This window comes from Glycine max, chromosome 19 (genome assembly GCF_000004515.6).
Source record: "Glycine max cultivar Williams 82 chromosome 19, Glycine_max_v4.0, whole genome shotgun sequence".
Classification (NCBI taxonomy): domain Eukaryota; kingdom Viridiplantae; phylum Streptophyta; class Magnoliopsida; order Fabales; family Fabaceae; genus Glycine; species Glycine max.
The window spans coordinates 43,403,593-43,417,689 of record NC_038255.2 but is presented as its reverse complement, the minus strand read 5'-3'; the positions used below and the strand labels follow the sequence as shown (position 1 = coordinate 43,417,689).

Here is a 14,097-nt window from a genome sequence, read left to right as displayed (position 1 = left end):
GGTGATTTTAATTTTTATAATTTTATTACGTATATTTATGTATTTTAGTTTAATTTTATTTACTAACTTTTAATTAGTAGTTATAAAGTTTTAATTTTAAAATAATGCATAAATCACTTGGGTTTAGTCTGCATAAATTTTGTTTATTACATAAATCATGAGAGAGAAATTAAAAACAATGCATTAAATGTGACAGTCAAGCATTAATGATAAAATTTAAAATAAAATAATTATTTAATTTTTTTATGTATAAAGATAGGATTGTTTGATCCCATATTTTCATTTGGGATCAATAGACAAATCTATGAGAATATCTAATGAGAATTTCTTAAGTGAGTTTTTTAAATTACTTTTTATAATTCTTATGATATTTTATGTGTCATGTCATTTTAAGAAATTTATATATAATTTAGTTTTAATAGTAAGAAACTTCAAGAAACTCACATTCTTATATTTTTTTTTATTTTCACTTTATTATGTGTCAAAAAACTATTATTTCTTATTATTAATAAATAATTTCTTGAAAAAATGCAAATTTTATTTTTAGGAAATTTTTCCTGTCACATAGATGTGTTGTTATGCATAAGAAACTCTTCTAAAAAAAACCCATTGGAGATGCTTTTAAAAGAAAAAACATATAAATTTGTTAAGTGTCTTCATTACTATGTCCTCTTCAAAAGTCTCACACTTTAGTAGCAAGAGCTCATGTTTAACATGGATATCTTACGAGAATCAAAGTTACTTTCTATAATAATAATTACCTATTTATACTTCATTCTTTTACATTTTTTTTCTTCCACTTTTTTAAAATTAATTAAATAAGTTTTAGTTTTTTATAATTACAAAATATTAACCAAATACGTTGATGAGAACATTATATCTAGATATAATATTTTTTGAAAATTTGATTCGTAAGAAAACAACATTATAGTTTGAAATAAGACAAATATGACAACAAAGATTAGGTCTAGTAGTGAAAGATGATAATTGTTTGAATCTTTGTTAAAATAATAATTTTAATTCTCGATCATTTCTTAAATAAGATTGTTTCTCAAAAAGATTAGTCTTGGTAAATGAGAGAAAATAACCAATGCAATATATAAAAAAAAAAACATTGTATTTACCATCCATTTATTTAATATTTTTTTTTTACTTTTGTTTTTAGTTATAACTTAATTTTCCTTTTCAGAATCAGAGGCTAGAAAAAAGTGTTACAGATGATTGAAAAGTTTAAGTGAGAAATCAATTACTGGAAACTAGAGAGACAATCAAACGATGTTTTTCAAGTTGAGGTAGATTTATTGTAAAAAATAAAATAAAATTGAGGTGCTCTTTTCTCACTTCTCAAAATTGCATGGAGGCACGTAAACGATGAATGCTCCTTTCTTGTTTCTTCTTCTTTCTTTCTTTTTTATTTTATTTTAATTTCTTTTCTCCTAATCGATGATGCAGAAATAATTGGCTTGCTGATAGTGCCACAATGCATCAACCAGCAATGTCATTGTCGATAAAAATGTACTTGAATTAATTCGAGCTGGCTCGCTTGATGTCCTTGTTAGTATGATCGATAAATTATTGACCTAATTTGATTTTACATGAACTGCAACTCATTTAAAATTAGTCTCTTACCTCGTAATTTTTATTTACATAATTTAAATTTTAAGATATTACATAAAAAAAATTATCTAATTAACTTGTATTCAACAATTAAATTAATTATTATTTGAATGATATTAATAATTAAAAATTACCAAAGTGGGTTGCATCAAAGAATAAATAGTATATTTTAACAAAAAAAAAATTATGGTGTAAATGATTTAATTTGATATGTATAATGAATTTGTTGATTCTTGTAATAATTGTCTTAGAATTTATATCAAAATTTATTTCTAATTAATAATATAAAATATTTTAGAATGAGATTCAGCCAAGTTATTTATTTATTTTTGGTACAATATAACATGTATTTTTTATTTATTTTTTTTACATTTTTGAGATGGGTTAATACTTCTGCATATTCAAAATTCAAAACTTATGTCCAGACCATTAAAAAGGTCATGTTAATTAATCCATATGTTTAGTTGTCGGCTAAGTTAGATTAAAAATCTTACTATTAAAATTTTGAAAAACTTATTGATTTTCTTTACCAGAAATTTTTAATTACTCTAAATTACATATTTCATTTTATAATTCTACTACCCCACCAGCCACCACCATAAGACCCAACGCTCCTTTCCAACCCCAAGTTTATGTCCCCAAAATCATATACGATCTTATCTTTTTTTTTTTAATTATTAATATATACAATCTTATCTGTTTAAGTATCTCAGTTTCGTTCTCAAAGTCAAGCCTTACAAGTCAAATTTCCGTGGCACCTGCTATATATGACATCTCTTCTTTATTTTAGGTTTTGGAATTTATAAATTAACTAGTATACCTTTTCAAAAGTAAAAATAAAATCCATGTAGAATATAAATATGGTTTTACAATAATTGTTATTTCTTTTTCTAAACTTTTGATTTAATACTTCGTTTATTTCATTTTTAGCTTCATTTATACTTGTCTGTCAAAAAAAGCTTTATGTATACTTTTTAACACTTCATATTTCCAAAATTTCAGATTATATGTAAGTAATTATATAGTAATCATAAGAAAATAAATTATTATAATTCATTAATTGTTAATTTAAAATTGTTTATAAATTTTATTATTTGAGATAAAAGAAAGACGTGTATAATTTTTTTAAATCTCAAGAGAGATGATGTATATGTAATTTTCTTAAATTTCACAAAAAAATATGTATATTTTTTTCAAAAGAAAAAAAGATAGTGTAATTTTCATAAACATCCAGGAGACATGTATAATTTATTTAAAAAAATTACTCCATATAGCAACATGTAATTTAACCAAAACAATTATTTAATACAGTACTATAAATGGACACTGTGACGTTTCCAAGTAAATCGTATAAATCGCACGTGTTGGGGGTAGGCTACCTGATGCCGAATTCCATGTTCGGGATAATTAGGTTGCATTTTTTTTATAGATAAAAGCTGAATTTATTGTTGCAAAGAAAATGCAGAAATTACATCATTTGCTATTTGTTGAAGCCAGAGCAGAAATGAAAAGCGTGATTTTTGTTTTGTTTTTCCATATAATGTACAAAAAAGTTATACGATATCACGTATTTGAAAATGATTTTTTGCAAACAAATATTTGTAAAGAGTATGAAGAATTTTAGAATATGAGAAAAAAGTCAAATTTATACTCAATATTCCAAATATGTTATCACCTATATTTGAATTCAATTATCCCATTTAGAAGGTTTCACTTCTATGCCACGTTTTATTTTCTTTCTCAAACTTTTCATTTTCTTACTGTACTTTTTCTTTTGGTTGAACTTCACAATCATATGCATTATTCAGCATGGGTCCATACGCTAAAGAAATCCTCATAAAAGTCAATAAAATTCTTACAGCCACACGCTTAATTTATGAATCCTCCAAGGATAAAGTTCACCCAACAAGTTTATTCATTCATTCTCATAACTAAAGTTTTCCGAGAAAAATAGTGTTCCAATTTTTATTTTATTTTTGTGTGCGCATTCAAGTTCTGGTCACATTTATTGTACAGGTACAAACACCTAAATCAGTTGATAAAAAGTGATGTAGCCAGTTCTATGAATCAATCAATGTTCACTAAAAAAAATCAAATGGTATCGTTAAGGACACTCGAGCTTTCTTAATCTTGATTTTAGCATCTCATGTGCTACTTTTGGATTTGTTTTATTTTATTTTTGTATAAGCCTAATTTAATTTATCGATATTTGACAAAAACGTGGTTCTGGATGCTCCTTTTTAAAGTTCAACCATGTTTGGATAGCCTCAAATCCTCATAAAACACATCATTATTGTTATGGTATCACTTGCACTCTCCACTCTCTGATTTGATTAATCTGAATTCCACTACCAAAAATATTTTTTCTCACCTAAACTTTAAGGTGTAAGCAAACAACGCCCTCTCTCTATTTCTTTGGGAATTGTAGGATCCGAAATCTCCACACACTACATATGCATAGCATTAGATTCTCTCCTTTGTTAAACCATTTGCATAATAGACAAGTCCATTGATTATCAAATACTACTACATTCATTTGTGGACACATAGTGAGATCCACATCATGATTCATGATCTCATCACTCATCACTCATCACATCAACCGTATACGCACACACATGGAACAAATATGTCCCTATTAACACCAAGCCAAAAAAAAATGTGCATCTAACATGCAATATTTTATATGCTAGCAAAAACTTTACGAAATGGAAAAATTCTCCACCTTCTCTCCTATTTACCATCAGCATCTCACCCATCACAAATGGGGACCTATAAATATATTTTTTTATAAGATCACAGATACAGTATTTTTTTTCCTCAAGAAATGTTTTAATCTCATATCTGCTGCATTATTAAACTTATTGCCTTTGAGCTGATAAATAAACCTTATTAACACCAAGCTAATAAAATGTGTATCAACTTGTAATATTCTATATGCTAGCAAAACCTTTTAAGAAATATAAATATTCTCCACCTTATTTCTTGTGTACCATCAACATCCCACACATCATAAATAGTATGAAATCACAAATTCACTGAATTCGTATGCTTATTGTATTTGCAGTATTATTTGATTTAGTTCGTGCAAGTATTCATAATCTTATTTTGAAAGAGATTTTGTTAGATTAAAAAAAGAGAATATTTATAAATTAGTCTTAATTCTTAAATAATACGAGACTTTCTAATAATGAAAAATAGACCAATCTTATTTTTTTCTTCAAATACTTAATACAAAAAGCACATAATGTTCTATAACTCAAACTCAAAATTAATTCCTTATTAAATTTAAATAATTTAATATTAATTAATTGATTCATGAAATTATAAAGCTATAAATAAATGAATGAAGCAAAGCATTAAGCACCCCTCAGTCACATCACACGCGGAGCTCATCTAAACTCAGTGGAAAACCATTCCAATTTTCATCTAGCCAAAAGAACCATCATCCATTTTTCTTACAGCTGCTACAAAACAAAAAGTTGCTCATTCTCACACGGAACTTTTATATGGTCACCACTCACCACCACCATTACCCAACAACAGGGCAGCAGAGTTAAAAAGGCAAAATAACAGAATATTAAAGAGAGCAGAGGAGAGAGATTCACTTCTCTCTCTCTCTCTCACTCACTCTCCGTAAGACCGTAACACGTTGTTGTACTTATTTTATAGCTGTCTCTCATCACCGCCACCCTTGTCGTTCTCTTCTCTGTATTGGCGTGCTGCTTTGTAAGAGCTTGAATCATCACCGTCATAAGTCATAACAAGCGAAGCGATTATTCTGAGAACAACCCAGGTGAGTTTATTTTGTTTTTCGGTGCCTTCTTCCTTCAGATTCTGTTTTTTCGATTCCTAGTCCCACCCAAAGTTTGTCCCTTTCTGTTTTTGGAAAGCATAAAACCGCTGAGAGGTGCTGCTACCTCTTATTCATTCTCGTGTTCTGTCCCTCTCTCTCTCTCTCTCTCTCTGTCTGTCTCTGTTTCTTCGGGTTCCGTGTTGACGAAATTTATCTTTGTTTGCGCAACAATGTGTCTGCAGAATCTACCTCCAGATGGTGAAATGCCCTTTTTTCATTCTTCCACGTTTCGATGACATCATAACAAGTTTAGCTTCTTCTCACTTATTATCATCTATATCATCATCACCATCACCGACTCACTATTCTGAATCCGCGTTTTGCTTCTCACAACAACAACAATGGCCGTCGATGAAATTGAAATATTGTCTTCGACGTTGTTTTCTTCTTCTTCTTCGGGATCGTTTGAGATCCTTTGGAGTGCGATCCTCGGATTGCCTTTGTTGGAACTGGTGGCAATCTGTGCCAACCTGACACTGTTTATTCTCTTTCTCGTCGTTGTTTCGGCGAGGAAGGTGCTTGTGTGTGTATGGGGAGGAGTTAGATTCGGTAAGGAGAACGGAACCGGCAATGCCAGCCCCGGTTGTGTTAGTGTTGATTTGGAAACACGTGACATTCGGATTGAAACGTGGTTCAAGTTGTCGGTGTTGTCTTGTTTCTATGTTCTGTTGGTGCAAGTTTTGGTCTTGGGGTTTGATGGGGTTGCTTTGATTAGAGGAAGGGATTTGGATTTGGATTTGGGTTTGGCTCTTCTTTCTGTGCCTCTTGTGCAGGGTTTAGCTTGGGTTGTGTTGAGCTTCTCGGCTTTGCAATGCAAATTCAAGGCGTGTGAGAGGTTTCCAGTTTTGCTTAGAGTTTGGTTATTTGTGGTGTTCGTTATTTGTTTGTGTGGTTTGTATGTTGATGGAAGGGGGGTTTGGATGGAAGGTTCCAAGCACCTGCGTTCTCATGTTGTGGCGAATTTCGCCGTCACTCCTGCTCTTGCCTTTTTGTGTATTGTGGCAATTAGGGGTGTTACTGGTATAAAGGTTTTTAGGAGTTCTGAGGAGCAACAGCCATTGCTTGTTGATGAGGATCCCGGGTGTCTCAAGGTTACTCCTTATAGTGATGCTGGACTTTTTAGCTTGGCCATTTTGTCTTGGTTGAATCCACTTCTTTCCATTGGGGCAAAAAGGCCGCTTGAGCTTAAGGACATTCCCCTTGTTGCGCCGAAAGACCGATCCAAGACAAATTATAAGGTTTTGAATTCTAATTGGGAGAGGTTGAAGGCTGAAAACCTATCCGGGCAGCCTTCGTTGGCTTGGGCACTTCTCAAATCCTTCTGGAAGGAGGCGGCTTGTAACGCTGTGTTTGCTGGTGTCACTACTCTTGTCTCGTATGTTGGTCCATATATGATAAGTTACTTTGTTGATTACTTGGTTGGCAAAGAGATTTTCCCACATGAGGGGTATGTCCTTGCAGGGGTATTCTTTGTGGCAAAGCTTGTGGAGACCTTTACTACTAGGCAGTGGTATCTTGGGGTGGATATCTTGGGTATGCATGTTAGGTCGGCTCTAACTGCAATGGTATATCGAAAGGGGCTAAGGATATCAAGCTTGGCCAAGCAAAGTCACACGAGCGGGGAGGTTGTTAACTACATGGCTATTGATGTTCAGAGGGTAGGGGACTACTCTTGGTATCTTCATGACATGTGGATGCTTCCTCTGCAGATTGTTCTTGCCCTTGCGATTTTGTATAAGAATGTTGGAATTGCTTCTATTGCAACACTGATTGCTACAATAATTTCCATCGCGGTCACTGTTCCTATTGCCAGGATCCAAGAAAATTATCAAGACAAATTAATGGCTGCTAAGGATGAAAGGATGAGAAAAACATCTGAGTGCCTGAGGAATATGAGGATTCTCAAACTTCAAGCTTGGGAGGATAGATATAGAGTGAAATTGGAGGAAATGCGAGGAGTAGAGTTCAAGTGGCTTCGGAAAGCTCTCTATTCTCAGGCTTTCATAACTTTCATATTCTGGAGCTCCCCTATATTTGTTTCAGCAGTCACTTTTGGTACTTCCATATTGTTGGGTGGTCAGCTGACTGCTGGTGGTGTACTTTCTGCTTTGGCTACTTTCAGGATCCTGCAAGAACCTTTGAGGAATTTTCCGGACTTGGTGTCAACAATGGCTCAGACAAAGGTTTCTCTTGACCGATTATCTGGTTTCCTGCTGGAGGAGGAATTGCAGGAAGATGCAACTATTGTCTTGCCACAAGGCATTACTAACATTGCTATAGAAATTAAGGGTGGTGTCTTCTGTTGGGACCCTTCTTCATCTTCTAGACCTACCCTATCAGGGATAAGTATGAAAGTTGAAAGAAGGATGCGTGTGGCTGTTTGTGGTATGGTTGGTTCAGGGAAATCAAGTTTTCTTTTGTGCATCCTTGGAGAGATTCCTAAAATTTCTGGTGAAGTATGTTGGTGCACTTAAGCTTTTAATTCCATCTTTTTCCTTTTAATCTTTCTATTGGCATTTTAATCTTTTTGAATTGTGACAGTTTTTATAAGATGCATTGGATTATTTTGCAGGTTAGAGTGTGTGGCTCTTCTGCATATGTCTCCCAATCAGCATGGATACAATCAGGAACTATAGAAGAAAATATCCTCTTTGGAAGCCCAATGGACAAAGCAAAGTACAAGAATGTTCTTCATGCTTGTTCACTGAAAAAGGACCTAGAACTTTTCTCACATGGTGATCTTACAATTATTGGGGATAGAGGTATAAACCTGAGTGGTGGCCAGAAGCAGCGGGTTCAGCTGGCTCGGGCACTCTACCAAGATGCTGATATTTATCTTCTTGATGATCCCTTCAGTGCAGTTGATGCTCACACTGGATCAGACTTGTTTAGGGTTAGTTTTCCTTAGGATAGATTTGATGTTACTGTTTAAATGAATTGTGGATTTGGCTTACCCTTTGACATGGAACTGCAGGAGTATATATTGACAGCACTTGCAGATAAAACAGTCATTTATGTGACCCATCAAGTTGAATTTCTTCCTGCTGCTGATTTGATATTGGTATGGCTGTACAGTTTTTCTTGCACGTTCATGCATTATGCAGTAAGAGGCTAAGTTAATGACTACACTTCATTTCACATTTAAATTTAACAATTGTGTATTCCCTGCATGATTCAGGGCTTCAGTTTTTAAGATGCCCTCCGGTATTTCAAAGTGAGGTTTCTCTCCTCATAGCCTGTTTGCATTTTAGTTCTCTTTTTTTGTATTACATAAAGTCGGGGGTTTTACATTCACTTGCTTCTTTATAGAAGGAATATTTAGCAAGTTATACATTTTGGTGTTTTTAACAAAAGAAAAGTCATAACTTACTAACGTATTTCTTCTAAAAAACATGTGTGTGTGTGTATATATATATGTATACATAGAGAGAGAGAGAATTCTATATTAAAAAAAGCTAGATTTTGACAATTATATAGAGCCTGGTGTTTACTATTTGACAGATACAATGAGGAAACATGTATAAAACAACACAGAGGAGTTAGTTTAAATATTGTTTATATGAAACTGAAGTTCTTATAAGGATTTCAACAAGAGATGTTGCCAATTGTAAAAATTATGATCAGGAGTAAAAATAGATAATTGTAGGTAATATTAAATTGATATATGCACAAGAAAGTTCATTAATAAAACTCTTTTCGATTCATCTTTAGGTTAATTGCATCCATTGCTGATACTTTTATTATTATTTTTCAATAACTTCTAATAAATCTGTATTTCTTACTACATTGATGTGTAGTCACTTTAATTGGCATTTGACCATATATTTTTAATTTATCTTTATGTATAATTATATTTAATTCTTCCAAGGACTAGGAAGAATCCTATTCAAATATTTCATGATATATGGAATTTCTGTTTGTTTTTCACTTGACAAAGTTTTAAGTACTAAAAGAATTTATGTGATGTAAAGATGATTTTCTCTAAATTTATTTTTCCATTCTTGAAGGTTCTCAAAGAAGGATGCATCATACAGTCAGGAAAGTATGACGATCTTTTACAAGCAGGAACAGATTTTAATACTCTGGTTTCAGCTCACAATGAAGCCATAGAGGCCATGGATATCCCTACTCACTCTGAAGATTCAGATGAAAATTTATCCCTGGAGGCATGTGTTATGACCAGTAAGAAATCCATTTGTTCTGCAAATGATATAGACAGTTTGGCAAAGGAAGTGCAAGAGGGATCATCTATTTCAGATCAAAAAGCAATTAAAGAGAAGAAGAAAGCAAAACGATCGAGAAAGAAACAGCTTGTTCAGGAAGAGGAGAGGATTAGAGGTAGAGTCAGCATGAAGGTGTATTTGTCATACATGGCAGCAGCATATAAAGGCTTATTGATTCCACTCATAATCATTGCACAAACATTATTTCAGTTCCTTCAGATTGCTAGCAATTGGTGGATGGCTTGGGCTAATCCTCAAACAGAAGGAGACCTGCCCAAAGTAACTCCCTCAGTTCTTCTTCTTGTTTATATGGCCCTTGCTTTTGGCAGCTCATGGTTTATATTTGTAAGGGCTGTTCTGGTGGCTACGTTTGGTCTTGCAGCTGCACAGAAGCTATTTTTGAAAATGCTTAGAAGTGTTTTCCATGCACCAATGTCTTTCTTTGACTCTACACCAGCTGGAAGGATTTTGAATCGGGTAAGTTCTCTTCTGTTTCCATCTTCTATTTTTTTTCTAACCTATCTCTACCTGTATGGTGTAGATAGTTATAATGTGTCCTCTGTATCGCACCAGGTATCAATTGATCAAAGTGTTGTGGATCTTGACATTCCTTTTAGACTTGGTGGGTTTGCTTCAACAACAATACAGCTTATTGGTATTGTTGGTGTAATGACAGAAGTTACGTGGCAAGTTTTGCTCTTAGTTGTCCCAATGGCTGTTGCTTGTTTGTGGATGCAGGTAATTAGAAATCATCCAGCTTAAAATCTTTCTAACTGTTTATCAAAAAGATTTGCATAAAAGACAAACTGTTTTGTTTTGCGGGAAAGTGAGAATTATATTCTGGAGGGAAAGAGAGGATACATTGACAAAGTACTAGTAATCTTCCAATTCATTGAATTATTTTTTAAATGTTTGTCTGTCACCCTCCCTATGTTTTGATTTGTTCTAACCATCAACCAATTCCATCGCAGAAATACTACATGGCTTCCTCAAGGGAACTGGTTCGAATTGTTAGCATCCAGAAGTCTCCAATTATACATCTTTTTGGTGAATCTATTGCTGGAGCATCCACCATCAGGGGTTTTGGACAAGAAAAAAGGTTCATGAAGCGAAACCTCTATCTTCTTGATTGCTTTGCACGACCATTCTTCTGCAGTCTTTCTGCAATTGAGTGGCTCTGCCTGCGGATGGAGTTACTGTCAACCTTTGTATTTGCTTTCTGTATGGTATTACTTGTGAGTTTTCCTCGTGGAAGTATCGACCCCAGTAAGTACTTTGTTCTGATAAGTTGTTTTGTCTTCTTAGTTTCACAAGTGGTATGCTTAATCCTGGAGGATCAAGTTATGTAGTTTTATTAGAAAATAGATTTACTTTCACAAGTGATGGTTGTACATGATGCTGAATGCAATAGTGGAACATTATTCTGTTGCTTATTGATGTTACTTTTTCTGTATAGGCATGGCTGGACTTGCTGTGACATATGGCCTGAATTTAAATGCACGTCTATCACGGTGGATACTCAGCTTTTGCAAACTTGAAAATAAAATTATATCTATTGAGAGAATTTATCAGTACAGCCAAATTCCTAGTGAAGCACCCACAGTTATTGAAGATTATCGCCCTCCATCCTCATGGCCTGAAAATGGGACAATTGAAATAATTGATTTGAAGGTACTAACCTCAGCTTCACATTTGTGCTTCTTTTCTTGTTTTTTAAGGCCATATATCGATTGTTTATATCTTGGTGGGATAATATGTTTCTTGGTGTACAAGATTTAGTATCGTATCCTAGCTGTTAGCCATGTTACATTATTGAAATATCTTTATTATGATTTTTGTACTGCAACTGTCTTTTACCCTTAATCTTCTTACCCCTACTCTGTCACTCTTGAAGATTCGTTACAAGGAGAATCTTCCTTTGGTGCTTTATGGAGTAACATGCACATTTCCTGGTGGAAAGAAGATTGGAATAGTAGGACGTACTGGCAGTGGAAAATCTACTTTAATTCAGGCGTTATTTCGATTGATTGAACCAACAAGTGGGAGTATCCTTATAGACAACATTAATATTTCAGAGATTGGCCTTCATGACCTTCGAAGCCATCTCAGTATCATACCACAAGATCCAACCTTATTTGAAGGTACCATTCGAGGCAATCTTGATCCTCTGGATGAGCACTCAGATAAAGAGATTTGGGAGGTTGGTATTTCTTCACAATTCCATGATTGTTTAATTACTCTGCTTGTATTATCTTTTAGAAAAATGCTTATACAGTTTACTTGTATTCAGGTTTTGGATGTCTATGTCTATAACAGCCAAATTATTGTTATTGAAATGGAAATATTGTTAATAAGGCAGGATTAAGGAACAATAGAGGGGTCAGGATATCTAAGCAAAGAGATCAAACAGAAAACAGATATTAATAAAGGGGAGAATGAGAACCTGAAGTCAATAATATAAAGAAAAAATCTCCTATACTTGGTTTAGAAGTAACCTATGCAGTAAACTTCCTCAAACATCCCCACCAAAAACAAACCAAGCAGAGCCTCCACTATTCTCATACTTAACAAACTTCCTCCAATATGTACCTTCCGCAAATAAAGGAAGAAAACTCACCACATATGCCAAAAGTAACCCTCCATCTGAGCTAAATTTGGTATTCAAAAGAAACCTGGTACTAATCAAAATTGGATACTGGATTACCTGTCCATGACTGACAAGTTATTTCAGTTTCTAATTTGAAAGATTGTTTGTTTACTCTGATGAATACCATTTTATAAACCCAATAAACCACTCTATATCTTCACTCCTAAGCTCTTACTCAGTATAAGAAAACAGACCAATAATCCTTGATTTTTGAAAATTATGACTATTTGAATAGAAGGTTGTGCATTGTGTGATTGTTGGGTTTTAATTTTTCTCAGGCACTTGATAAGTCTCAGCTTGGAGAGGTTATCCGTGAGAAAGGACAACAGCTTGATACGCCAGGTAGGTGGCCAAAAAGAAATGTGAAAATACACATTATCTTTCTTTCCCAACCCTGTAAATAGAAAATAGTGTTACTCACAAACAAGTAGCCATCTTAACAAATTGCTTTGAAACCTGCAGTTCTAGAAAATGGAGATAATTGGAGTGTAGGACAGCGACAACTTGTTGCTCTGGGCCGAGCTCTGCTGCAGCAGTCAAGAATACTTGTACTAGATGAAGCAACAGCATCAGTTGATACCGCCACAGATAATCTTATACAGAAGATTATCCGAAGTGAGTTCAAAGAATGCACTGTTTGCACCATTGCACATCGAATACCTACTGTCATTGACAGTGATCTAGTTCTTGTGCTCAGTGATGGTGCGTATAGAAACAGCATGTCTTGTTCTTTTGCCTGACTTCTATCTTTTTTTTTTCTTCTCCATTTATAAATTTGCATTATGGTTCACTAGTCTGTGCTGAAGCTATCTGTTTGATACTTTTGCAGGTCGAGTTGCAGAGTTCAACACTCCTTCAAGACTATTAGAGGATAAGTCATCCATGTTTCTGAAGCTGGTGACTGAGTACTCATCACGTTCAAGTGGCATACCAGACTTTTAGAACAAATGGAAGGTGTGAATGCTTTCATAGTGTGGTGGCTGGAGCTTAAGATAGTTCAAAAGTTGAATCAGGAAGTGATGCCACCCTTGCATGTCACTGCTGCATTCGGGGCATGCATAGAGACACGAGATGGAAACAAACAAAATAAAAGGGAGAGGTTTGTGCCTCCTCATGAATCAAGCATCCTACTGGGAGAAATTTGTTTGATTATTCCCCTTAAAGTTGAGAAATTCATGCAAGGTTAGCATGCTTTGTAACACAAAATAAGATGATCTGTGATTACAGGAAAGTAACGAAATAGTTTGTAGAATGAGGCACTAGGATTTTGCTTGGTTAGAAAAAGTGTAGAGTTTAAACTAGTTTTGTGTATTCCACAATTTTCTTGTAGTGAAAGTTTAGAATTAAGCCATTCAAAGCTCAGAATCCCCCCTCCCCCAAATAAAAGTTATATTAGTTGTCTTTCCTAAAATGTTAGTTAATTTTCTTAATTTTTATTCTATGAGTAATTAAATATGTTCACCATTCTTGGAATTTTTAAAACGTGGATGTTATGAATGTATAGGGGTCCAATGCTCAAGTTTTGGACCAATTTACATTATGATTCAAATCGTGGCCGAATTAGCCATAATTAACTTTATATTTTTATATTATTTAATATATTAAGCAATAAATTAATGTGAGATTATAAGAAATTACATTACATAACATTTTAAATTAGCATAAAAATTATTTTATATAGTTTGTAATAATTTATGCATTGCCTCGAACTTGTCATTTGGCTTTTATTGGACTAAAAATTAATTTTACTTAAA

The 14,097-nt window shown here is 33.7% G+C and overlaps 1 protein-coding gene across 1 annotated transcript; it reads left to right on the top strand.

Moving 5' to 3' along the window:
• Positions 1 to 4,804: 4,804 nt before the first annotated feature.
• LOC100814850 (ABC transporter C family member 5) lies at positions 4,805 to 13,694 on the top strand. The gene is made up of 12 exons (XM_006604453.4): positions 4,805 to 5,413; positions 5,656 to 7,929; positions 8,046 to 8,366; positions 8,448 to 8,534; positions 9,481 to 10,173; positions 10,270 to 10,434; positions 10,668 to 10,962; positions 11,153 to 11,367; positions 11,591 to 11,896; positions 12,622 to 12,685; positions 12,806 to 13,045; positions 13,173 to 13,694. The coding sequence occupies exons 2-12, from the start codon at positions 5,815 to 5,817 to the stop codon at positions 13,283 to 13,285; spliced, it is 4,614 nt and encodes a 1,537-aa protein (XP_006604516.1). The 5' UTR covers positions 4,805 to 5,413; positions 5,656 to 5,814; the 3' UTR covers positions 13,286 to 13,694.
• Positions 13,695 to 14,097: the final 403 nt, after the last annotated feature.